This window comes from Sphaeramia orbicularis, chromosome 2 (genome assembly GCF_902148855.1).
Source record: "Sphaeramia orbicularis chromosome 2, fSphaOr1.1, whole genome shotgun sequence".
In the NCBI taxonomy this organism is placed as follows: domain Eukaryota; kingdom Metazoa; phylum Chordata; class Actinopteri; order Kurtiformes; family Apogonidae; genus Sphaeramia; species Sphaeramia orbicularis.
In genome coordinates, this window is record NC_043958.1 from 10,323,485 (window position 1) to 10,350,640 (window position 27,156).

General features: G+C 41.6%; 1 protein-coding gene across 1 annotated transcript; it reads left to right on the forward strand.

The window, feature by feature from the left end:
* Positions 1–471: 471 nt before the first annotated feature.
* Positions 472–25,699, forward strand: adamts5 (ADAM metallopeptidase with thrombospondin type 1 motif, 5 (aggrecanase-2)). Its single transcript, XM_030155165.1, has 8 exons — positions 472–1,808; positions 15,474–15,606; positions 17,193–17,360; positions 18,801–19,084; positions 20,105–20,288; positions 20,407–20,582; positions 21,878–22,053; positions 22,766–25,699. Exons 1-8 carry the CDS (start codon positions 705–707, stop codon positions 23,430–23,432), a joined length of 2,892 nt encoding a protein of 963 aa, XP_030011025.1. The 5' UTR covers positions 472–704; the 3' UTR covers positions 23,433–25,699.
* Positions 25,700–27,156: the final 1,457 nt, after the last annotated feature.

Here is a 27,156-nt window from a genome sequence, read left to right on the forward strand (position 1 = left end):
GTCAGATCTTGTTGGACTTCAGCTCTAAATTATTAAAGGAGTCAAAGCGGCAAAGTGTAAAAATAACAGGCGGGTGTTTAATGGAAACATGTTAAATTTGAGATAAATGGTGTCGGTCCTGAGTGAGACAGCAGCAGTGTTGAGGAACTTTGGTGTGTTTTTTTTCTTCTGTATTTAATGTTTTCCATTCACTTCAGTGAAAACACAAAGACAATGACTGTCACTGGTACATGAAACACAAAAGAGCATTACTGAGGAGTTTTAATGGGGGGCACTCCAGTGACAGCACTGGTAAGGTTTTTCTCTCCTCCAACACTTGACTTTACTCAGATTTGAGGAACACAGGGAGAGAGAGGGAGAGAGAGAGAGAGGAGGGGGGTGGAGAAGTGGTGATTGAGCGCAAAGGGGGCAGGACTTTTTCTCTCCGGGTCCTATTAAGAGCAAACTTTGTGTTTTTGTTCTCCAAGTTCAGCTCAGTGCTCTCCAGACTGCACACATTTCTCCTCACTGCTGCTTTTTCTGTCCTCTTTCATGCCAGTGGTTTTGTTTGCTGCTTGTTGGTTACTACTGAGTGGGTTTTTCATGGAGCGTTTGGACACCGGGAGGATGCGCTTTTTGGAGGAACAACTACTCCAACTTGTTTCTTCGGCTTGTCCGGGGCTGTGTTAGTGAACATATAGATGGTGTTGGGGCTGGAGTGAACAATGGTGCGGCTCCTTGGTGCTGTGGCCGGGGGCATGCTCTGGTGCAGGCTGCTGCTCCTGTGCATGCTGGAGTTGGAGCTGGCAGCTGCAGGACCTACTTTCCAGGGTTTCTATCTTCCACCTGCGAACGGGTCGCTTCTCGCACCTGCCCGGAGGACAGACGGGATCGTGCGAACCATTGACCGGATTTACCACGGAGGAGGGAAGGTGGGCTACCTGGTGTACCTGGATGGGAGGCGGTTTCAGCTCGACATGGAGAGGGACGAGTTGGTGCTGTCGCATCACTTCAGCCCTCAGTACGTACGCGCTATGATGGGGGACAACTCTGCGCCTCTGCAGCGGGAGTGCGCGTACCGCGGGACAGTGGACAACCAGCCGGAGTCCCTGGCCGTGTTCAACCTGTGCGGCGGGGGTCTGGAGGGCTTCTTCGCCGTGGACCACGCGCGTTACACCATCACGCCGATCGTCAGGGCAAAGGGACACGAGCACGATGTGCGCACTCTGCAGGACAGGGACGCGGAGAGCGCGCTCCACGTGTTTACGCGCGAGAACTTCAGCTTTGAAGCCATGCGCGAGGGGCGCGAGAGCTGCGGGACGCGCGACGGTCGCAGAGGACGCAGGGATGCGGTGGGGAAACGCCGGCACAGGGGTCGCGGCGGGGGGAGACGGAGCAGAGAGGGACCGGGCGCAGAGAAGACGGATGAGCACGGCGCGCAGGGTCGGAGGTGGTGGAGCCGGCTCACAGAAGCGCCCTCTAAGGAGACCGGCGCGCGGCGCAAAAGGTCCGTGTCCAGAGCCAGGCACGTGGAGCTGCTCCTGGTGGCGGACGAGACCATGACCAAGAAATACGGCAAGGATCTGAACCACTACCTGCTCACACTGGCCTCCATCGCATCCAAGCTGTACGGACACGCCAGCATCGAGAACCCGATCCGCCTGTCAGTGGTCAAAGTCATCACGACCACCGACAAGGAGAAGGGGCTGGAGGTGTCCAAAAACGCGGCGGCGACTCTGAAGAGCTTCTGCAAGTGGCAGAACCAGCAGAACCCCCTGGATGACGACCACCAGCACCACCACGACGCCGCCATCCTCTTCACCAGGCAGGTAAACAAACGCCCGCTCCGTTTTACGCAGCTCCGGCTGTCCGCAGTGTCAGCGCGGCGCCGTGTCCGCGTCTCTCCCATCCCACTCCCACTCGGGGCGGAGGAGAGGCGGTATAGCGCCCCGGTGTGATGCCAAGGCGGCGGAGTGACGCCACGGTTTGTTTTTATTTTGATGGTGCACGCGGTTGCATCTCCCTTTCACTGCCCTGGCTGATGTTTGGGAAATGTAACGTAGGAATCCCATTAAACAGTAACCTGCAGGCTCAGTTTGTGGGAAGTGCGCGTGCATCATGTGGATGAGTGGAAGTGATGACTGCACAGCCTGCCTCCCACATGTCCCCGAGTCCACCCCACTTATTTGTTTTCTTTCTCCTTCTGTTTCTGCTGAATCTCGCGTGTGTAATGCAGCGCTGCGTCTGAAACATCCATAAAAAGTGTCTTTCCTGTTTTTTTAGGCAGCCTCTTCAGTCTAAAGCCTCCCCCTCCCAGTCCCCTGACAGACAAACCCCTCAGAGTCTGGGATCTGTGGTGCTCCCCTCCATCCTGCATGCACATTCAGCTGGATGTGCTACACAGATCTCCCTTAAACTTGCCTTGAAAGTGCAGTTAATTAGGTAGTCATCCTAGCCATGCACTTCCTCTCTGCCTCTCTCTCTCTCTCCCTCTCTCTCCCCTCTCATCACTCCAGTCTGCACATTTTTTCCCAGTTACTTTTCCAAGCGCCTGTCAGCTGGGGCTGGGAGCTGTCAGAAAAACAAACACATCCACCCTGTGAGAAGCCATACGTTTACCGAGACCACACTCATTTATCCCTTCTTTCACCATCCCTTTCTCCTCCCCCCCTCCCCTAATTCCCCCCCCCCCCTTTTCCCTCCCTGCCTGGTCCAAAGCCGCAGGGCAGGAACAGCAGATCTACATGCATTTTTCACCTCTGCGGGCGTGGCTGTGTGGTGGTTAGCTCCAGTTTATATGTCAGATAGCTCTCCTTGGATTGCGGTGTGTTCAAGTCATGCAAGGTCTTGTCATGGTTCAGGCAAAGAAACAAGAGCGTTGCCTTGGATCTGCTGGAGCCAACGAAGGCGTCATGCACTGGCACAGCGGCAACTAGAGCATACCTGAGGTCTGGAAGCTGGCAGTGGGTGCTGTAGGCCAACCAGCTCGAGTCTCCTCACAGACCTTGTTGCCTCGACACCTGCAATGGCAAGACAGGTGGCACGAAGACGATGGCATCCACAGTGGTCGGGGTCAGGCAGGCACGGAAATACTGGCAAAGGCCGCCTGGGGATAGAGGGTGAAGTGTCAAAACAGACACGAAAAACTAATGAAACATGACAGGTGGTGCCCTGTTGATGTTTCTCTGTTCTGCTCAGGCTTTGATCCCATTAAAATAACCTGGCGCTGACCGTCACACTCCTGCCAATGACTTAACCCAGAAAGACCCTGTGGTACTTTAGTGGCAGTTCCCACATTCATTTTTCTCTATATTTAACCTTTCTTAAGTGATGTGTCACCATTTGTTGTAATATTATCCTCTTTAGTTTGGGTTTTTTCAGTGTAAATCCTGTATTTTCCTATATTTATTTCACTGATTGTGTAGATGTTCATGAAAACTCAGAGTAAATTCAAAGGCTGTTGTTTCAAAACAGAAAAAACTGAAAAAAACAGTAAAACATATCATTAACTGAATACAAACCCACTGTCATTGATCCAACTCCATGGGTTTTACAACCATGAAAAGACGACAAACTGCATTTTACACCAATTATTTACATGTATTGATAGGATTAGTGGATCGACAAGTATTAAACAGTTGACATCAGTAGTTGGTTTGGGTCTTTATGGGTTAAAATACCTTTTCATCTCCGTCAAATCTGTTGAAACTTCGCAGAATATACTTCAGAAGAGACTGCAAACAGTATCATTCACAACATCATTAAATGAAGGCTTGACCATTCTGATACAAGGTTAATAGTATGTATTTTACCTGTCATTCTTATCTAGTTGATGTTTAACTACATGAAAATGCTACAGTAGAAGTAAAAGTTATGCATTCAGAATTTTAGTATTATCTGCAAACCCTGCATTCATGTATATGTGGCATTTTACTCCTGTACGTGTTAACCCCTAAAGACTTAGACCTATATTTCAACTTCTGTATTTTGATTTATCATTTATTGTAACATCCTCTGCATTTAATTTTTTTTATTTTCCTTTATTAAATTTACTAATCATGTAGGTTTTATATTATTACTGAGAAAACTGGAGCAAAATTGACTTTTCCAGCAAAATATTACATTATCTGAAAGTAAAAATAAGTGTCTCCATCTTCTGAATGTCCAAGTGGATCTTGTCTGATTCTGCTAAAAAGCTGAATTATTTCTGTTTATTGATAGGATTAGTGGTTATACGGTTATTAAATATTTTAGATCAGTTGAAGCTTTTGGTGACCAGTGGCTGTTTAGGTTTTCGAAGGTTAAAGGTGAGCACACAAGTAGTTTAATGTACAGCAATGCATCATATTCTATAAGATCAGAACATTTTAGCTTTATTACAATGCATTTTTCAGCTAAACTAAAGAATTTATTTGGCTTAAGAAGGAGGAGATTCTTTTCAGCAGTTAAAGGTATGCTTAATCCTTCAGTTTATGATGAATATTGATAAGAAAGTGTGGTTTTCAGTGAACAGAGAAGAGATAAACTAATCTGAAATGGAACTACATCTGAGATAAATGTAACATGTACCATATCTGCCTCTGAGATATAGTTCAAGTGCTTCACTACATTCCACTACTGCTGATTGTGAACCTGTCTGCAGATCTGTATTCACTTCTACACCTTTGCCGTCACTACTGATGATGGACTGTTGACTTAAGTCTCAGCAGAAGAGGCAGGGGGTCCCTGTCCGGTCTCTTCTGGACCCTCTAATACAGCACAGACTGTCTGTTGTGTTTCTGCTGAACAAATCAGCCTAATTGGCTCTAAATCTGGTCAGCATGCAGAATAAGCACATAGCTAATGCATGAACTGACTGCAGGGTCATGACCTCTCCAGAGTTAAGTGTTTAAGCCAAACAAACTCACTCGGCCATTGACTGACTTTAACTTTGACCTTTGACCTCTGTGGCTGTTGTGTGTCTCATGATGGGTAGATTCGCAGTGATTTGTGTACATCTAAGCCCTGCAAGAAAACGGGTAAATCAAGTGGAAGTGGAAATTAATGTTGAGAGAGCCGTCTTTTAGGCATTCGTGGGAACAATTCTTCGACTCTAACATCAGGCACTGTAACAAAATCTCTAACATTACATTTTCCAGGAGTTAAATTATCATCTTTAGAGCATTAGTTTTTATCATTTTTAGTGCTGTCAAATGGTTACAATTTTTAATCGAATTAATCACAGGGTTGCTGTGGATTAATTTTGATTAATCCCGATTGAATATAATTTATTTTTAATCTATGTTAATAGCATTTCATTTTGCATGACCAAAAAGACACAAGAAAGAAGGGAATTTATATGCACATTGTGTTTGTCACAAGCTGGGCTGAGTTAGCCAAAGTACTCGCAGAATCCCCGACTAACGTATGCTTTGCGTTAATGTGGTATTTTAAGATGGAAGTGCTTCAGTGTAAAGAAAACTCCTTCCTGCAGAGTGTGCATAGTACTTAATGTTGGTCAGCTGTTCCGTTTTGTATTTTTTTTTGTCCTCATATTTCCATCCAGAGGGCCAACGCACTGTTTAGCATCTTCTGTCTTTATTAGCTGGTTCTGCTGCCTGTCACTACCGGATCAACTGCCCATTTGTTCATGTGCGACACTAACTGTAGTTGGACAAACTGCCCCAGATGACGTTCAGAGTCATTTTGCGCTGCAGATGGGTTAATTGCGTTAAAATTTTGAATCAGATTAATCATGATGATGGATTAATCTGCGGTAACATGTTCATTTGGACAGCCCTTATCATTTTACATCTTCTTCTAAGAGGGTTTGACTCTTTTTAATGGACAGGTGCCTGTTAATACAAGCAAAAAACCCACAACTGTTATTTGAAGTAGCTACAATAGATACAAGCTGAAGTGTGGAATTAGGTTTTTGATAGACATAAGGAAAGGTTACACCTGAAAAGAGTAAAAGAAAAGTTCCTGATACCTGATAAATAACAATGTCCACGAGGCCTTTGTCACTTTTAATGGGGAAATACAAACTTGTGTGTCCTATTTAACCAGATTTTCTAGTATCTGATGTACAAATATCAGGCATATAATAACGAAATTTTCCATCTCTTATCTAGAGCGGCTGTGAATTAGATCCTGATTATTGTAGCTCAGTGAACAAGAACTGAAGGTCATTGAAGACTTTGTGACTGTGAGGTCAGACCCACTCACTGTTCGCACATGGGTGGGTGGGGGGGCAACAGGAGAGCACAGAGAGGGTTGGAGGGTCCAATTACTCCGTCACCCAGTCCCCAGAGCGGGTTGACCCATGCAGCAGTGTCACCCCGTTCCACACATACCAGCCCCAGAACAAAACAACAGGCACATTGAGGGGACTGCAGCTCCTCTGAGTGGGTATTTGTGTGTCCGCACCAGTGTATACGGGAACATTAAATGTTATGCATGGCTGTGTTCAGTTGTTGTGAGCGTGGACAGTAGACAAAGGCCTACTGTAACGTGGCCAACGAGAGCCGCAGAGCTGTGGACGTACTGTATTCACATGCACGCTTGTGCTATTATCCCTCTTTTTTATTTTCCTTCAAATATTTGGAGAGACACTGGCAGCTACTTGTGATGCCTGTCGGACTCAAGTGCTCACCTTTTCAACCCAGGTGGAGGCTGGGTCACTTTCACTGCACTCAGACTCAAAACACAAAAGGTTATGTAATAAGACTTTACAATTTCCACGTGATTTATGAGCCAGCCCTCAAATCAAATCAAATCAAAATTTATTTACATAGGCCCAAAGTGCTTTACATCTAAAAGCATGATTAAATTATAAGACAGAAACAGGTTAATCAAGTACCATAAATCAAATCAAATTTTATTTATATAGCGCCAAATCATAACAAACGTTATCTCGTGACACTTTACATTTAGAGTTGGTCAGAACCAGACTCTAAGCCAACAAATAAATAAATAAATAAAAAATAATAAATAAATATGCATATCCTCTTATCAGAAGTGACATTAAGAGTTTAGTTGTAGAAGGAAGTCAGGATTCATGTAATATAATGAAAGATTGCAAGCACATAATGACAGTTTATTATAGATTTTGAGAATAAAGTCATAATATTGCAAGAATAAGAGTGTAACTTTCGGGAAAGTACACTAGACAATAGAAAAAACTGTCAAATACTGGAACTCTTGACTAAATCATGTCAGCAGTTTGAGTCATTATTATCAGCAGCATATCATAGTAGTGTAAAATAGGGTGTTTTTATGCTTGATCTTCCAAAATCATTCATGACCAGTGGTGTCATTGTGAAGACAAGTTGTAGTATTTGGAAAATAGGGTCTTTATCATGAGAATAACACGTTTTTTTAAATAAAAAAATTGAATATGTCAAATTTAGTTTTAAAAAACACTATTAGTAGTTATATTTTGGTAGAAAATGTGAGTTTTTTTGTAATACTATGGTGTAAGCTTACTTCCCTAAAATGATCAGGACTCTATAGACCTACACCTTTCTTACTTAATCTTTTTTTTTTTTTTTTGTAATCAACTTTTTTTTTTAATTGATTTTCAATTTGCAACAATTAACAAACAAATTCAACATTACACAACAAAACTTGTACACTACACCTACATTATACACAGAACACACCCTTCTGCCCTCCCTTTCCACCCTTATTCCCTCTCCTGGTATTGAGAGTCTGTCAAATAAAGTAAAAATCAAAATAATCAAGTAAACAGTGTTAATCAGGATTACCAACTGGACATATAGAGTTACCATAGATGAAACTCTCAAAAGTCATGACAGCAGTCTTACACAGTCTTTAAAGTTCTGATTCTCAAGTGTCTCTAGAGGAAGTATTTCATCATCAGTGAAACCTATATTCAAATAGACAAGATATTAGTAATAGATTCTGTTTTGCTGAGTTTCTCCTTTAGTCTGGTAGTACTATGACTACTACTCTCATCTTTGTGTAGTTTGGAGTGAAAGCATCATCTCTTATGATTTCTTGGCGCGTTAACAATACATCATATCAGACTATGATCCTGCTGAAAAGCCCTTATGTAATGATGAGTGATGTAAGACGTGTGCGTGCACCTATAAATGATCCTTTTCCTCCGCCGCTGCCTCCTCCACATGTGTTGAACATATAGTTATATCACTTATCCTCTTATAGACGATGTGAAAATACGCCCGGGGGAATAGTTTGGTCCTCCTCTGCTCTGTTTATGTGTCTTTCTGTACATTAAAGTGTACATTTCCCACCCTCGCCCCGTCGCAGCTACTCCCTCTATTTGTTTTCGCTGCTCTTGATATTTCACACTCTCTATATATCGTCTGGCATATGTTGACAACCTGCAGACAGCTCATGGAACCCAAACCCTCGACCCCGGCTCTGACGACATACACAACCAGCCAAAGTGTCCATCTGCCCCGGCAACAACACATGAGCCTCGACGACGGCCTCTTCGCACTGTAATGCATCAGTGAATTTAAGCAGCGCTTCTGTTTGCAATCATGGTCTTGAGTTTCCTTTGAGCGCTGACCCCAGGCTGGTTCAACACTCTAATGTAAATGTTTTCAACTCCAGACCCAAAAGATAAATGTGGTGTCTTCCCAGGAGCAGCAGTAGTCACTAATAATGTCAATAACCACTGGGTGTTCAGAACAAAAATTCATATTGGGAGAAAAATGACCAATCTCCATCAAAAACAGATGTATATTAAGCATTAATCCTTTATAGGGCTCTCATTGATTTACTCTGAAATTCAAAATTTCAACTTTAGAGTGTTACTGGATATCGTCATCTCCCTCCTCTTGCCATAAAACATCCGAGCAGCACTTGCTAAAAAGTAAACCCATGCAATAAAACAACTGTTATACCGTCATAAGCTAACAAAAATCACTCATATTCACTATTTAGAAATTCAAAATGTCTATAAAATCTCTCTGAATTACTGTATAATGTTAAAAAAACCAACATGTTTCTTGATCTCACTGAGGCACAGGATTGGCCCCATATTTAATGTTTGCGGAAATGACCAAATATGATCACTTGCCCGATAAAGGGTTGAGAATCTAATTAGACTCTACCAATAGGATTCTGTATAATCTGTTAAAGAGAGCAAAACGTGACTGAAGATGAGGTTTCTCCTGAATCAAAACCTACTATGTAATGACAAAAATAGGTCACTAATACTGATTAACTATGAGCTGACGTTTAGGTCAAGTTGTGCATTTAATTTCCATTTTCCATGTCATAACTATTGTACAGATACACACTCCAACAAAAAGGGGGGGGGAATTGGGTCATGAAGGTAGAAGGTAGCATCTCATCTTACTTGAGTTGTGTTTTAAAGGTGCCGTATGATGGATGTGCTCATAATCAGGTGAAGTTTATATTGGAGTTCATTTTCAGGCTGAGTCTGGTGATGTTTGTTCTCATTTTCAAGCCGGTGATGGCCTAGGTCGCTTCCGTCCATGGTATCAGCTGAAAGTCCACTTTTTTCCCATGTGTTTCTGAGGCACACTGAGAACAATAATAAGCAAGAAACTTTTGACTTTAACTGTATAGTTTAACCCATAAAGACCCAGTGCTACTTTTTTGGCAGGTCTCAAAGGACTCTTACTCTCTATTTAACATTTCTTAAGTGATTTATCATGATTTATTATAATATCATCCTCTATATTTTTGCATTTTTAAGTGTATATCAGGTATTTTCCGATATTTAATTCACTGATCATGGAGATGTTCATTAAAACGCAGACTAAAGTTGAAGGTTATTATATGAGAAACTGAGAAAACTGAAGAAAAAGTGACTTTTTCAGCTAAAACGCAAAAACAAGCATCTCCGTCCACTGTCATTGATCCAACTCCATGAGTTTTACTGGTGAATCAATGTTGTAGAAGATGACGGTGTTTCCATGGTAACTACAGAGCCTCTGAACATCCAGATGGGTCATATCTGATGACCATGAAAAGATGACAAACTGTATTTTACACCAATTATTTACATGTATTGATAGGATTAGTGGCTCATCAGTAGATAGTTTGGGTCTTTATGGGTTAATTCCTACATAGAGGAGTTAGAGTGCTCTGTCTATGTTCTGAGGAAGCCTGATATCATCCACTGGTTTCTGAAGTTAGTACTTTGTGTTTTGGCTTTTGGAGTTAGAAGTGACCACATCTGGACAAAATAGGCAACTATGCGAGGTCAGCTAATGCTAAACGCTAGCTTATTGACTGTGTAAAATGATCATCTTCATCAAGTATTGTGTAATAATGTAAGTCATTTCACAGTCTTGTTCATGGAACATATTAATATGTGTCATACAAACCTGTCAATCAAAGCCCAACCAAGATCAATTTCACTTGTTCCATTGGCAGATTTTTTTCCATAATTCAAGATTGTTCTTTTTTTTTTTTTTTTTTTTGCTTAATTTAAGTAAAAAAATCTACCAATTGATCAAGTGAAAATTATCTTAAGATTTCTTGAAATAACATTTTCAAGATCTACTGTCTAAAGAGAAGTGCTTACATCTCACTGAAAAGTTACTCTTTAGGTGATTATGTCTTATTTTAAGTGTGATGAGATATTTTGACTAGAAATGAGAAAAATACACTTGGTAAGGTTTTGATTTTTACTCGTAAATGTGTCTGTTAAATGTCCAAGCTGCAAAGAAAGTAATGTTAGTCTATTAAGTTCCACCTGACAATTTATATTAAAATTAGGAACCAGTTATTTCTAACTTTGTGGTAACCGGTGAGAAATGACTTGGAACGACCGGAATCAAGGCATTGGAGTAAATAAATACATTTTCCTAAATTCTAGGAGGCATGAATTTTTGCAGCATGGCTGTGAAATGGACATTAAATTCTGTTCTTAGTCTCAAAAAGGTCTTAAAAAGTCTTAAATTTAACTTGTAGAACCCTGTAGGAACCTTGTTGTTCCTTGGTGGTAATAAACGACCAGCTCCCAGCCCAGACTGCACACACTCCATGAAAACACATGAGCACATCAGATAGTAACACATCAACCTTTTACATAATCTCACCGCTCTTTGAAGATTTAATGTGAACAATAAATAAACCTGATAAGTTACTATTAAGCGGCAGGGCTAAATTCACTTGGCCAGAGACGTGTGTGTGTTTGTGAGTGTGTGTTCCTGTGTCTGGCCGGCTGTTTGTTTAACACAGACCCGGGCTTAGCCGTGCAAGTGGTCCTGCTCTTTCTCACACAAGCCCACAGCTCAGATGGTCTCCTGACCTTCACGACCAGCTTACCACCTGTTCTCCTGTTATTTCTGCCAATATTTCTGTAACTCCCCTGTTCCCTCAGTTTCTCACTTTAATTTCCGGCATCCCTCCAACCCACCTCTGCCGCCCCACCCTCCTATTCGGTGTCTGATTCCTGAACTTACCGTCTGCTTCTACTCCCTCCTTTGTCCACGAGAGGCTTTTGAATGAAAACACACTTCAGACATGGGATTTGACTTTTGGGGTTGTTTCAGGTATTCCTGACACGTCACTTGGTCATTTCTAATCTGCTGTTTTTCGCATTTTTTACCCACGTGTGCCGTTTATGCCATGTTGTTAAAACAAACTGCATGTATACAAAAAAATGAGAACAAAAACACAAGCCTGGGAGCGGTTGAATGGATAAATAAATGAAACAAGGAGAGGTGTAACTCGGGGGTGAAAGAGTGTGGGAAACAGGGAAAGAGAAACAGACAAATATGAAGTCTAACGTCGTACATTGTGAGTATCTAACTCAAAACAAACAGGCGTCCCTCTGTAGTTTTCAGTCTTGTCTGCACATCACAAGAAAAAACAAAAAAAAGAAAAAATGCAGCAGAGTTTGGCTCTGGGCTCAGCAGCCGTCCATGCAGTCAGCGCATTTGACTCGCTCTTTGTTTGCATCCCATGTGTCCAGCAGTCAATTGGCAAAACCAGGCCTCTACTTCCTGTAGTGTGTGTGTGTGTGTGTGTGTGTCTGTGAGGGTGTGTGTGTATTCGCATACAGCTGCAAACACACAGCATATGTTGAGTGTGTTTTATGTGGTTCTGTATCTGTAAGTGCACCTGCAATGTTCCTTTTCCAACATCTACATTTTTATATACTTACAGTCACGGAAAAAATGTTTAGACCACCCTTGTGTTTTTTCAGTTTCTTGTTCATTTTAATGCCTGGTACAACTAAAGGTACATTTGTTTGGACAAATATAATGATAACAACACAAATAGCTCATAACAGTTTAATTTCAGAGCTGATATCTATCCATTTTCCATGGTGTTCTTGATAGTAACCAAAATCACTTCAGTTCTTACATCAATATCCATGGCATTATACTGACAAAAACAGTGCTTTTAGGCATTCCATGTTTTCTTTTGTGTGTTTTAGTCACATGATACACACACTTGATACACACTCGATTGCATAACCATTGTTTTTGATGACTTTTGATGGTCTAATAATTTTTTCATGCGACTGTATGTGCAGTGTGTGTTAGTGCTAGTGTGTGTGTGTGTGTGTGTGTGTGTGTGTGTGTGTGTGTGTGTGTGTCTGATGGTCCCGCCCAGTCAGTCATGTGTGAGCGTGGAACACAAGGCAGTTTGTTTCGAACCGATCTGCCCGGAACGGGTAAACACCCTGCCCAGAAAGCCTCTCACACACGACCCAGCAGGCCTGTCAGCACCACTTAACATGACAATTCATCCTCTCCACGGGGCCTGTGTCTGTGCATGTGTATGTGCATGTGTGTGTGTCTGTGCATGTGTGTGTGTGTTTCAGCCTTCACATGTGTGCCTGCACGTTTGGGTCAGATATGAATGCATGTACACATCGGCCACGGGGAGAATATGCATGTACGCACGGGCCCCTGAGCACTGTGATGTGATGTGATTAAGTGATTGATCTGTCAGCGCGGCCTCAGCCAAAGCGCCCTCGGGCCTTCATCTGCATGGACATGTGTGGGAATCAAAACAAAGATCAATACTGTGAACCCTGGATACCAATGAGACGGCACAGACAGAGTGAAAGCACTGGAAGACACTTAAAGCTGCACTCCCACATTGGTTTTGGTCAGGGAGTTTAACTGTCGTGCAGACGGAAAAACACTTGTGTCCTCTTTTTAGTCTTCTGTGGCGTTGAGGGAATAATTAAGTAGGATTATGGGAAGTCAAGTTTATTTTTACCCTCAGCAAAGAGGCCAAACTCTTGGTATTTTCAGTTCAATATGTTTGAGGTGTAGGTCTGGTGTGAGCATGGTACAATTATCTGTAGCTTTTTAGTTCTTCACTTCATTCTCATTCATTCTTCAGTTTAAGCTTAAGAGCAAAGAATCTAGATAAAAAGAAAGATAAGAGAAAAAAATGAAAAGTGTGCTTTTTGAGGAATACTGTTAGTCTGAAATGGTGCAAAACTAGTTATGGTACTGTGCTCTTTGGTCAGTGTTGGACAGAATCTAGTTTCATTAATTAAATTACCAAATAAATGTAATTGTAATCTGTTACAGTACCGAGAAAAATCTAATTAAATGATCTAAGTTACTAATCCAAATATTAGTGCTTATGTCAAGGTTTCTTCCAAATACATACTCTTTTCTATAAAAGCTTTTATGTAGAATGTACTTCTCTTTTGCTGCTTTTTCCACCTACATATTTGATTTATGGTTAAAATAAGAAATTAAGTCATATTAAAGAACTTCTAATAAAAGTTGGTTTAAATTATAGCTTCATACAAAGGTGAAGACCCACCAAGACCCAAGTCATATTTCATCCTGTTTGAGTTATTGCATAATTCACACGTTATCTGTCAGATTTAAAGATAATTTTGAAAAAGTAAAAAAAAAAAGTCCCAGTTTGTGGTATAACTGTAGAAGTATCAGACTGTGAAAATACTTAAATACAAAGACTACACACCTGAAAATGGCACTGTCTTGCTCCACAATCTGTTCAGAATCGCTGAAAATGTCTCTTCAGCACATGATTTTCACCTCTTTTAATCCTTTTTCACTCTGTCCTCCAGTAATGTGATAAAACGTGCCAAGATAACAGCATTTGGTGTGGGTGAAGTGTATAACATTTAATAGAGATGCAGTCCACTGAGCCTTTTCGCACTAAACTAGATGTTTCTTTGCCATCTTTACCATTTACTCTGCCCTTATTAATGCATAAAATGATCCTGTAAGTGGTGTTGGACTTGGATTAAAAACCTTTTAAAAAACAAAAAAGTACCCAAAAGTAATGTTATATTACATGATTATTACATGTTTAATCTGGTGCCATACCATCCCAACAGTGTCCACCCATTACATTCACTACTCAGTCCATCTGATCTCCTGTGTCAGATTTTGTTTTTGTCAAGATGAACATTATAAAATAGTTTCTTGTGAAACACTGGAGGGTTTTTGACACAGAAGAAGAGACAGAATAGAAAATGAAGTCAAGCTGATGTGAGTCTTTTAGATGTTTTGACTGTGTTTATGAAATGTTAGAGCAAGATGGAATCAGATTTGTGCATCATGAAAGGTTTTCTTTGTGCTGATTAAATCAGGGTGTTGCAGATAATTTAAAAAATGTCTTTAAAAGCACTGAATTTGTTAATACAAACAGAAGGCTTTAACTGGTATTAAAATGCCTTAAATCAAGCCTTTAAAGTCATGGGAAAGTAGTTTTATGAATCATTCAGTGAGTCACCATAAGAGCAAAATATGATCACATCCACAAAAAAAAAAAAAAAAGTAGATGGTGTTACAAAGAGTAATACTTTAGGTTGCACTGTCAGCATTACCTCATACATACCCCACTTTGACTATTGGAACATAAACATTTGTGCAAGCCCTGCTATTTTTTTGGAATTATCCAAAAAGTGTCTTTAAAAGTCTTGAAATCAAGTCATCCTGAACTTGATGAATCCTGTAATAACATGCAGGACTTGTCTCTATTGGTACTTTTTTAACCCAGAAAGACTCAGTGGGATATTTGTGCCAGTTCCCAAATGAATTTTTCTCTCTATTTATCCTTTATCACCATTAATATAGTAGTATCCTCTGCATTTTGCTTTTTTTATGAAAATCAGCTGCTTTCCTTTGTTTAATTGGCTTATCATGTAGATGTTCTTTAAAGCTCTGAGAATGAGGGGTTCAAAACAGAAAAAAAAAACACAAAGAAAAGTGACTTTTCAGTAAAATATATCATTAACTGAACATAAAAACGAATGTCTCCATCCAGTGTCATTGATCCAACTCCATGGGTTTTACTGGTGAATCAATGTTGTAGAAGATGACGGTGTTTCCATGGTAACTACAGAGCCTCTGAACGTCCAAATGGGTCATATCTGATGACCATGAAAGGACAACAAATTGCATTTTACACTAGTTATTTACATGTATTGACAGGGTTAGTGGATCAGCAGGTATGAAACAGATGCCTTTAGTGGGTGTTTGGGTCTCTCTGGGTTCAGATAAAGTGTTACATTCGGTCCCGTTTCTTGTGTCCAGGACCTCTGCGGTCACCACTCCTGCGACACCCTGGGTATGGCGGACGTCGGCACCATCTGCTCTCCGGAGAGAAGCTGTGCTGTCATCGAGGACGACGGGCTTCACGCTGCATTCACTGTCGCACATGAGATCGGTAGGCATGGATACACAAACACACACATAAACACTGACAGGTCGAGGCATGCACGATCCCATCATTCAGCAGATTTATTTCTGTGATTAATTACACCGATGTCACTCATCTCAGAACCCAGCGCTGTGTGTGTGTGTTTTCTTTTCCTATTATTGGTCCATATAGAAACCTGCTGCAAATCCCATTATTGAATACTAGGGATGGGAATCGAGGACCAGTTCTTTTTGAGAACCGGTTCCCAGTAGCTCGATTCCTTGGAATCGTTTGCCTGCCTGCTTAACGATTCTGCTTATCAATTCCGCCTTTGTTGTGCATGCTCGATGACGTCACACGTATGCTGCATTGTTTTGGTCAGAACAGAGCTAACATGGCGTTGAGTCAGAAACGGTCTAAAAAGACGACACCAGGTCCACTTACTTGGAACACTGTCAAAGCTTCCGTGTCTTCAAAAGGGTGGAATCCCTCCAATATCCTCAAACATTTGTCCACAGCATGTGAATCATTTACAGGAATGTCACATATTTGATACTCTACTTAGCGGCGCTTGTGAATGTAGCGGCAGAGTGAACGCCGGGCTGGTTCCGGTTCCGATGCGGGCAACAAATGTCGTAACTCCTCAAATACAAGTTTCTGAAGGTAAGAAGGGAAAGGAAATGAGGTGCACAACAACGGGAGACAAGCCGAGCCGAGTCGAACCGGTTCAACGTAGTAGAAATGCGGCAATAAAGGAATTAGTAAAGAGTCTTTAGTTTCACTTTCACTGTACGCCCCCCACCCCACCCCGAACCGGGTCCGGCGTCATCTGTTATTATTATTTGTATATACTGTATATGTTATATTTTCTGTGCAGAGATGGAAATATAAAACACAGTTAATGCAAACACACCCATTTCTACTCTTTTATTCCCTCACCCAATGAGAATTGATAAGAGAATCGATAAGGAATTGGATCGATAAGCAAAATCGATAATGGAATCGGAATCGTTAAATTCTTAACGATTCCCATCCCTATTTAATACTAATAGTAATAAATTAAAGCGCTTTTCATTCAACAGAATCTGAAAGTGCTACAGAGAGAAAGAAGTAAAATACCACTTTAAAATAAAATACTAAATGTAAAACAAAGCATCACGGTGATTCATTTCCAGTAACAGTCTCCACTAACTGTTGGTTTGTGCTTGTCATTGTTTATCATGTTGGTATGTGTCACTTCCATTACCGTTGTTGGTTTGTAATTATTGTTGAAATATATTGTATTATTAGTTATGCAGACCATCATTTAGCTACTATGTGTAATATACATCAGTTTTCCTAATCTCTTTACTATCTCTTATTTATATTATTAGGACTCTAAACAGATGTAACTTTATCATTAAGGAAGCACAAGTAAGATTTAATGTTTCTTTCTTCCCACTCCTTTTTGAGCAGTACATATTGAATTTATTGTGTTATTACTCGCGTACTTGATCACCTTTATTTATTAATGTATTTGCTCTGCTGTTGGTTCTTTGTACACCTAAAAATGTTTTGGTTTTTTTTCTTCTGCTCGAAACAAACGAATGAATGAATGAAACCCTCTGTCCTAGGTCACCTTCTGGGTTTGTCCCACGATGACTCCAAGTTCTGCGAGGAGCGATTCGGCGTCAACAGCGACAAACGCCTCATGTCGTCCATCCTCACCTCCATCGACGCCTCCAAACCCTGGAGCCGCTGCACCTCGGCAACCATCACCGACTTCTTCGACGATGGCAATGGTGAGTTTGAGGAGAAACTGAGTCCATGCCTGCGGTTCAGAGAACATCTGGAATTCAGCACACAGCAGCAAACATCTGTAATTCTTTTAATTTGTCATTTATCAGCGCAGTCAGAACTTTTCTCAGCCCGTAGAATTTTTATTTTCTCTGTCTACAAATTGCATCCATCTGAGTTGGGCTTTTGATAGATACTTTCCACAGTACTTAGAGGTTATGTCTGTGCCTCCAGTGTAATGGATACACCAGCAGCACTGGTCCATAATGTCTATTACTGCTCCAGCACTTTAATTAACAGACTGGTCGTATGGGTGTAATTTGTCACCAGGCTAAAATTAATGACCCACACAGTGTTTGTCCCCAATAGAGTGGCAGTAATATATAAATGATTCAGACCCACTACAATATGTGTTTTAACATCACATTCATTTAGACACTGATTGAGTTTGTAACTGTTCTTCATAGTTTAAGGGATTTTATCTGACACATAAAGCCCAGACATGAACAAATGTGTAATCTTGAAGGGAAGGAATAGTGAAAAAAGCACCTTTAGTAACCAGAGTTACTGCTGGTGTTGAATGTGATTCACACCCACAGTAGAAAAGTCCATGTGGTTATTTACACCCAATGCCAATTATGCTGTTTACACCGAGTGCTGTATAGGCCAATAACTGTGTGATATTTATACCTGAATACAAGAGTCTTTGTGTAAATCCACCTCAAATGGTCAGATTTTAGAAAATATTCCTGATTGAACCATCTCTGAATAGCTTCATATGTTCAAAAAATAAGACCATATGAAATTTGAGGCTCATATCTCTGTTACTTTTTCTGATATAAAGGAAAAAAATTGGGGGAAAAAAAGCAGTGGAATGGGACAGAAAATGATGCTGTGTTCAGGAAATCATTACTTTGGAACTATTTATGATAAAATAATGACTTTCAGGAGTTATTCTAGGTATAAGATGTAATTAAATTCTCTAAAAGAAGTTAAATATTTGGAAAATTGCTGTCTGTATTTTGCAATTTTCATTTTAAATCATGTATTTTCCTATATGTAATTACCTATACTTACTTCAAATACTCATGAAACTCAAAGATTATTACATCAGAACAGAGAAAAATAGCCAAATCTGTCATTAACTGAGCATAAACCCAGTGTCTCCATCCACTGTCATTGATCCAACTCCATGGGTTTTACTGGTGAATCAATGTTGTAGAAGATGACTGTGTTTCCATGGTAACTACGGAGCCTCTGAACATTCAAATGGTTCATATCTGATGACTATGAAAAGATGACAAACTATTTTACACCAATTATTTACATGTATTGATAGAATTAGTGGGTCAACATGTATTTATAGGTCTTTATGGGTTAAGTACCAACCAATACCAAGTTTTCTTTCACCCTTATTGAACTCCATTCTTTGTGTCTCGCTACAGCTGAGTGTCTTCTAGACCCTCCTCGCCATCCCCTCCTGGGCCCAGAGGAGCTCCCCGGCCAGAGCTACGACGCCGTCCGCCAGTGCCGCCTGGCCTTCGGTCCAGAATACACCGTCTGCCCGGGTATGGACGTGTGTTCTCGGCTGTGGTGCGCTGTGATTCGCCAGGGACAGATGGTGTGTCTCACCAAGAAGCTTCCGGCTGTGGAGGGGACGCCGTGCGGCAAAGGACGCATCTGTCTGCAGGGAAAATGTGTGGACAAAACACGCAAGAGACACTACTCGGTAAGAGGCCCTCCTGAGGACTTTAAGAACTTGTTGACTTGAAAGGTGCTCAGAGAAAAGAGTGTGGAAACGGTCTTTAAGTGTCAGTTTTAGTGTTTATTCAGAGGACGTGCTTCTCAAGTGACAGATAAGATGAGGAACGGGACAAAACTCAAAAATAGATCCCTTTTTATAGTTTCTAAATGGGTATTTTAAGCACAAACTCGTCTGTGTGGTGCACCAAAACAACAGTATGAGCTGAGAAAGAAAAGGAAAAAGAGCGACAGAGACACTTAAGAGGAAGTATGTGAGGTTTTGTCGATGACTTCATTGTGTGGTCGGCTTTATTTGTGCCACTGCTGATCTATGTTATTCGTCCTCTTGTCTTCGTTTAAGCTAACCTAAATTGAATTTAGCCTAAATGACTTTAAGGACCAGATCTGTTTTTTGGCAGGCTGGAGACGCCGTGGGTGTGTGTCAGGGCGCGAGGCGTGAAAGAATCTGAATTTGTGTGTTTATTTGTCACATGACGTTTGATGAGTCTGACTCGATGTTTGGCAGGCGAACGCACGAGTGGAATCAGCCCAAGTTCTGACTCGCTTCATTTTCACGGCTTGCATGACGACAACTGTAATGCTCGGAGCCATTAAACCCCTCCATTTTAGACTTCAGAATCCTTTAACCTTCGTGTATTTCTTATAGTGTGATTGCAGATTAAGTAGCTTTTAGTGTGGAAGGACTCAGCTGAGGCACCGCGAACATAAAACGCTGCTTATCCAGTCGTTATGATCAGCGGTGACTCATGAAGCGGTGGTTGGAAAATCAGAATTGAGCACATTATCTTCGGTTTCATTCATGCATCTCTTGAGGGGAAGCATGTGAGAACTGCGCCACATATCCAGTCACGCTCTTCTGATAAAAGACTTTTATGAATGGGGTGATTTTGGGTATCACATGAGCAGAACACTACATTCTTCTTTATCGCAGATCTCTCCAAAGGCTGTGGTTTGATGACTTCACTGTCCTGTCTTTGTCTCTTAGACGTCCAACCACGGTAGCTGGAGTTCCTGGGGTCCTTGGGGTTCGTGCTCCAGAACCTGCGGAGGCGGAGTTCAGTTCGCCCAACGACTGTGCAACAACCCGCCGCCGCGCAACAACGGCCGCTACTGCACAGGGAAGAGAGCCATCTACAGGTCCTGCAACGTCACACCCTGTCCACCGTCGAGTACGTACCGGATTTAAAGGCTCACAGACTGTTTTTTTAAGTGTCTAATTGTGGTTTCGTGGCTTGCGGCTGTACATGTTCCTACTGTCAACACCTTCTTTTCAATCCCGCCCTGCAGGTAAGAGTTTCCGGCAGGAGCAGTGTGAGGTGCGCAACGGTCCTCAGACTGATCCAAAAGGTGTGAAGACCTTTGTGGAGTGGGTGCCTAAATACGCTGGAGTTCTTCCCAAAGATGTGTGCAAGCTGACCTGCAGAGCGAAAGGAACAGGGTATTACGTCGTCTTCTCTCAGAGGGTGAGTTAGATCAACAGGAACGTGCACAGACATATGATGAAGAGATAAAACATGGTCTCTGGTGTCAACAGGCCTTTGAGACTGTAGGAGCTATTTGTCTGTTTAGTTTTTTGTTTAAAGTTAATTTTACCTTTTTGTTTAGCCATTTAGTATGTTTTGCTAATTGTTTATTTTTGCTTTGTTTGCTTGTTTGTTTAATATTTAGAATATTTTTTTGATTTTCATGGTTATTACTTTCATTCTTTAGTATTTAGCACCTTTTTGTTTTGGGTTTTCTTATTGGTTTAGACCGTGGGCACCTGGGTATAAATAGGCAGCACCAAGTTAGACCATCATGCACCTGGGTGGACCTATGGTTTATTACCAGTCAGTCACAGATAGACAGACAGTCAGACAGGATGAGCAGGAGAGACAGCACAAAAGGCCTTGGTTGTTGTTTACCTGCAAAAATCCTGAAAATAAACCATTTGGAATACATCTATGGTATGGACATTGTGTTTTTGACTGTGTAAACCACAAACCCATGGTGCATCTAGTGGGTATTTGAATTATGCTAAAGTCCTAAGTTCAGTCACTTTTAAGCTAATTTAATTTTGATGACAAATAGCTGCTACAGAGACAGTTATCCATGTTCAATAATGTGTTAGTATTTATGCTATGGATGAGAAAATCCACAGAAAGAATTATCTGGCAGCATGATTCGCAGAAATCTTACCAGGCTACTCCTTGTCATTTTTATGGTTTGTTTCTGTGCTTCTAGTTTAGCGTGTAAATTAGTGTTAACGTTATTTACATGCTCCAAAATATTTAGTCAAAGTCAAAAAGTCAAAGTTACCGTCACTTTTGCCGCACGTACATCGCATACAGAAAAGTGAAATTACAAAACTCTAAGGCCCCAAAATGAACATAGCAGAAAAAAAACCCTAATAAATATAACATAACTATAAACAGCAGGGTGTTGAGGAGACAAAAAAGGTGCAACAGTGAAGTTAAACAGACGAGTCATTGGCAAATTTGATTTGATAGAATTTTATTGATCTTTTCGGCAGAAATCTCAGGAAATTGAGGTTTCAATAGCAGCACAACACCAAATATACTCACAAGAAATACTACAAGAAAATAGCATAACAGTAACTCTAAAAAAGAAAACAGTATTGAAAAAAAACAGGCATTTGCACATTGTAAAGTACTAGTAGAAACAACAAGTAGCAAGGTGGTAATAATAATAATAATAATAACAGTAGATGAGTTACTGAGTTAGTGCCAAAATGACATGACTGTGACTGTGTTTGCAGGTGACAGATGGAACCGAGTGTCGACCGTACAGCAGCTCTGTGTGCGTGAAGGGGAAATGTGTACGAACGGGCTGCGACGGCATCATCGGCTCCAAGCTGCAGTTTGACAAGTGCGGTATATGTGGAGGCGACAGCACGGGATGTATACGTGTAGTGGGCAACTTCACCAAGAAGAGGTAAGACCGAATACAGACGCTGCCTTCGCCCCAGTATATGTGACGAATAAGATGGAAGTGGACTGGATTCTGCATTCAGGCAAAAGTGGAAACAGACGGCATTACTGCAGCTGTCAGAAAATCCTGACACGGGAATGTTGAAACCCATTATGAATGCAGTTTAAAACCTGCTTCATGGGACCTCCATACAGTATGAAAGATGTAAAGTTCCAAACTTCCTGTTTTCTTCCACATGCTTCACCTTTGTTTATGGTGTTTTTGCCACAGTGAAAGCACTGCTGTTGATGGAGATTCATTAAGTTCCATATTAGATGCAATGGGACACTTGTGTTTTTCATGAAATTGATGTTAGAGTATGTGATGTGCTTGGAGTTAGCCCGCCCCATGTCTATGCTAACAGTATCTGTGGAAAATCAAACCAATCTCAGAATCAGAATCAGTGTATTTGCCATTTGCAGAAAAACTGCATTGGAAAACGAGCTGCAAGAGCTCAGTATAAAAATAAATAAAAGACAGAACAAAGTAAAAAATCAATGAAAAATTACATGAATCTCTTAATCTCTTACATAGTCATGAGTTTCCAGGTTCTAGTCATGGATGTAGGACATGTTTAGGTTAAATATGTGTTTGCCATAGACCCAGCTGCTGTTTATTTTGCTTCATATGTGACAGAACCACCCACTGATCCTCTTCTGTCTTTGCTTCCAAACAGTAAAGGATACACGGATGTGGTGAAGATCCCTGCAGGCTCCACCCACATTAAGATTCGTCAACACAAAGCCAAGGACCAGACGCGCTACACCGCCTACCTAGCGCTCCGCAGGCCAAACGGGGACTACCTCCTGAACGGAAAGTTCATGATCTCCACCTCTGAGACCATCATCCCACTCAACGGCTCTGTGCTCAACTACAGCGGCTGGAGCCAAAGGGATGAGTGGCTCCACAGTATGGGCCCCGGGGCCATCCAGGAGGCCTTGGTGATCCAGATTTTAGCCACTGATGCCAAAAAGCCCCTGGATATCCGTTACAGCTTCTACATGCCACGGCGGACGACGCCCCAGCAGCCTTCAGCGCCACTCGGCCCGAACCAGAAGACCACCGTCTCAACCACGACGAAAGCCACCACCACTAGCACCACCATGTCCTCCTCCACCCCCCTCATCCTGGCCCCGGGGCAGCCCACAGCTCCAGGTCCTCCCACCCCGGCCCCTGGGCCTCAGTGGGTGACGGGGTCCTGGATGATCTGCTCCAGGACTTGTGACACCGGCTGGCAGAGCAGGACAGTCCAGTGTAAGGACCAGGACGGGAAACTGTCCAAGGGCTGCCAGCTGGGGGCCCGGCCCTCCGCCTTCAGACACTGTCAGGTGAAGAAATGTTGAGACTCAAGACATTCATGACACGAGGAACAGAAGATCGAATGTGTAAATCTGAAAAGGTCACAAGTGCTGGATGTAGAACTCGAACTGAACCAATGAACTGAAGACAGAACCTTAAACAGGACTGTGAATGTGGGCTGAGACAGACCGGCGGCCGTGGTTCTGCCTTTATCCCAGAGGGAAGTCTTGGAATCCCAGTATCTCCACAGAGCGGGAGTGGACCAGACGCTTCCACACGATACCAGGAGGAGCTGACGCGGCAAAGCCAAGGACTTCAGTTGCATGGACAATAAATGATTGTCTTTACTTCCGTCTCTGTCTGTGGAGGCGTAGTGCGCCCTGTATTGGCATGTGTGTTGTCTTTTTATGCTAGTCCATGTGTTGTTATCACTGTGGAGATGCAGAAATCACACTTTTCTGTCCGTTTGTTCTGTTATATGTTCGAGACGACAACCCCAGCTGTGGGAAGCACTCGATATTTGCTTTGTCAGGATTTCTGTCCAAATGGTGGTCCTGGTTTGGGACCATTAGAACACGTATCACAGTCCTGGATCTATGTATCACATCTAAGGGAAATACTGAGAATAGAAACTCATCCTCAGAACATAAGCAGTCCTCTTTGCTGCTTATAAGGTGGAAAACATGATACTGAAAAGGTGCAAAAATAACAAGAAAACACTCAAAAAAGAAAAACCTGAGCATCATGTAGTAAACCATGAAGTTGTTTTGTAAAAAATACAATGTACCACTTCATGACTGAAACATGTGATATAATGAGACGCATTAACGACAATAACCTGGAACTACAGTGGCCTTCAGTGGACAAACTACTACAGCTAAATTGACAACGACACTCCTAAATTTGGAGAATATTCATGCTTGACTTTTGATGTTTGTGTGTTTCGAGCGTGTGTGTCTTTGTGCGCATGTTACGTGCACCTGCGAGCACATCCGTGTGCCCATGCCTGTGTTGGAGGCACATACAGTATATGTACCGTGAACATATGTTTTTCGTCCTCTGTTGCGTCTTCACGTCTTCCAGTCTGTGTTTGTTTGTGTACTTTTAGGAAAGATAATGACAATGTGTGCCCTGGATACTTGCAACGACTGCAAGAGGGACGCTAATGCAATCGCTCCCGTCCTTTTGCAATTCAGCGCTGACATCACTCAGTCTGACCTGTTCTAAAGCCTGATGGCTGCTGTTTGTCACACTTCTACAATTCAGTCTGAGTGCTTTACAACCATGCAGCGAGTTTTAGCTTGACTTCCTAAAAATCTGTGAATTCTCCAAATGAATGAGGGCTTTTATGAACTAGTGCAGCCTGCTTATTTGATTCAAGGTTGCAAAGCATTTTACTGAACTACAGGGGGCGATAATGAGTCAAAATGCACAGAATCCAGGCAAAAAAAGAAGAACACTGCCCCCCACCCCCCACCACCACCACTACTTCCTGAATTTACAGCCTGTCTGTTCTTATTGGACTCAGTGATTAATCCAGGTGTGCCTCATTATGACTGTAATCAGACACACCTGGATTAATCAGTGCATAAAGTTTTCTTCTGATAGAAACACACTAAAGATGTTTTGTAGACCACAAGGATCCACACAGAGCAATCTGGTGAGTGATGTTTATCAGCTTTACATTAAAAATAAGCACAAGGGAGATTCAAGAACTACTAGTACAGCAGGTGGTGGTATGCACCTTTTAACATTAGTTATAATCTGTCAATTAAATGATAGAAGAAGAAGAATTAGGACAGCCTGGATGCTGTTTTTGTTAGCACATAGTCTGAAAAAGGAAAAGCTAAAACTACCTGCATGAATGAAAACCTCTTACGCATTCAGCTTTGGAAACATTTGTCATAAGTGTGAGTTGGAAAGGCATTAGAGTTTAATTATATGAGAATGCGAGGAAACAATCTGTTTAATTTACAAATATTGTAAATGACTGGCAGCAAAAACCAACAAGTAACACAAATTAAGACCCATCAGATGGTGAAAAATAATGTAATGACAGCAGAGGTGGGTAGTCCCAGCGTCAGAGAGGAAAAGTCCTGCCATGTATTGGTTCACTTAAAGGGGTCATGTTTTGCTAAACCCACTTTTAGTAGTCTATGGTTCATTTATTTGTGTGTTTGGACCCTAATAGTACAAAACGTATTCTCTTCAGGGTTAACATTGCCAAAATAATAATAAAAAAAAAAAAACCCAAAACTTCCCTATCAAACAAAATAAAGGAACTATAATACACATGTCTAACCTGGACACCTAAATTATAAACAGGAGACAAGGTGACCAAAAAAAACAGGCTTTTCACCCTTACCTGGTGCTGCTATGAATATATACAAACTATTTACAGTATTTACAAATGCAGAAAACAGAAACTCTCCCTCTCACAAATGAATTCCACATCAAAAATGGCGAACTAGTGTGATGTTGGTTGGCAGCTGGCTGGGAGATGTCATCTTGTTCCTTTTAAAGGGGTCATATTTTGGTAAACCCACTTTTATTAGTGTTTGGTTCATTTATTTGTGTATTTGGGGATGTTAATAGTTCATAAAGTTTGAATTTGAACCCTCCAGGTGCTGCAAAGCTATCTTTATATTCATTCCAGCAAAACTCAAGTAGATTTCTACAACCTGTTTCAATTCCTGCTTAATTTGTTATGTCTTATAACTAGTTATGTCACGACATTTGCACATATAAGGTCAAGACTTCAGATGAACATTTCTCCAAATACGACATAATTGTTTATCAGCAGCAGCGGTTGTAGCAAAAACCGAAAATGTCCAAATTCCAGCCGATGACCTAAAATGTTCAGTTGTTGGTTGTATTAATGAACACAGGTGGCTGAACAGGACAGAACCTGGAGGGGCGGGGCATCAAGTGGCTTGTGCATTTAAAGGGCCAGCGCTCAAAACGACCTTTCTTGTGTCGTTAGTCAGAAATAGGGTTGAAGATGAACCTGTGGAGTTGAATTAATGAAGAATTCAGACCCAAGTATAGCATTTACAGTTTATGTAGACCACAGGGGAATGCTTTAAAATGCATAATTCTATTTAAAAAAGCTAAATACCACTTCTATAAGACAGGTGATGCCACTAATTATGTCATCTACCTGGATGAGGAGTGGTGTTCATCAAAACGGGCTGGTTCTGCGAATGGTTGAAACAAATATGTGTGTAGGACTTTGAATCTCTGGAGCAGAATTCGCCACCTCTCTTGAATCTCTGCATCTCTCCAAGCATTCATTGAACCCGCCCACGTTGATGAACACAAGGATAGATGGGATAATTAGTGGACTCTCAGAACAGGTCGAACCAATATGTGGCAGGATTTTTACTCTATGACACTTGGATTACAGTTAATTTTCCCAGCATAGAAAAGCTAATGTTATAGAGTTGTGTGCAGTGATTTCCAAAGCTGTGCACGGAGCTTATGAATAAATGCATGTTTTTGCTGATCTAAATGAATAACATCTTGCGAAACAACAGAAAAATGCATGAGAATTCAATACTGTGGACATTACCTCAGTTCTCCCAGCCTTACATACTCAACTAAATGGACTTTAAAATAGTTTCCTGTAATTGTGTTAAACCCTCTGGCACCCATCACGTTTTCCTGTGTGGCAAACCTCACCCATCTGGCACCTGTGCAGCACAAAGTAAACCATGAGAGAAAAAAAAAAAAAAAAACGGTTTCAGGTCACTAAACGTTCCCTCGTCT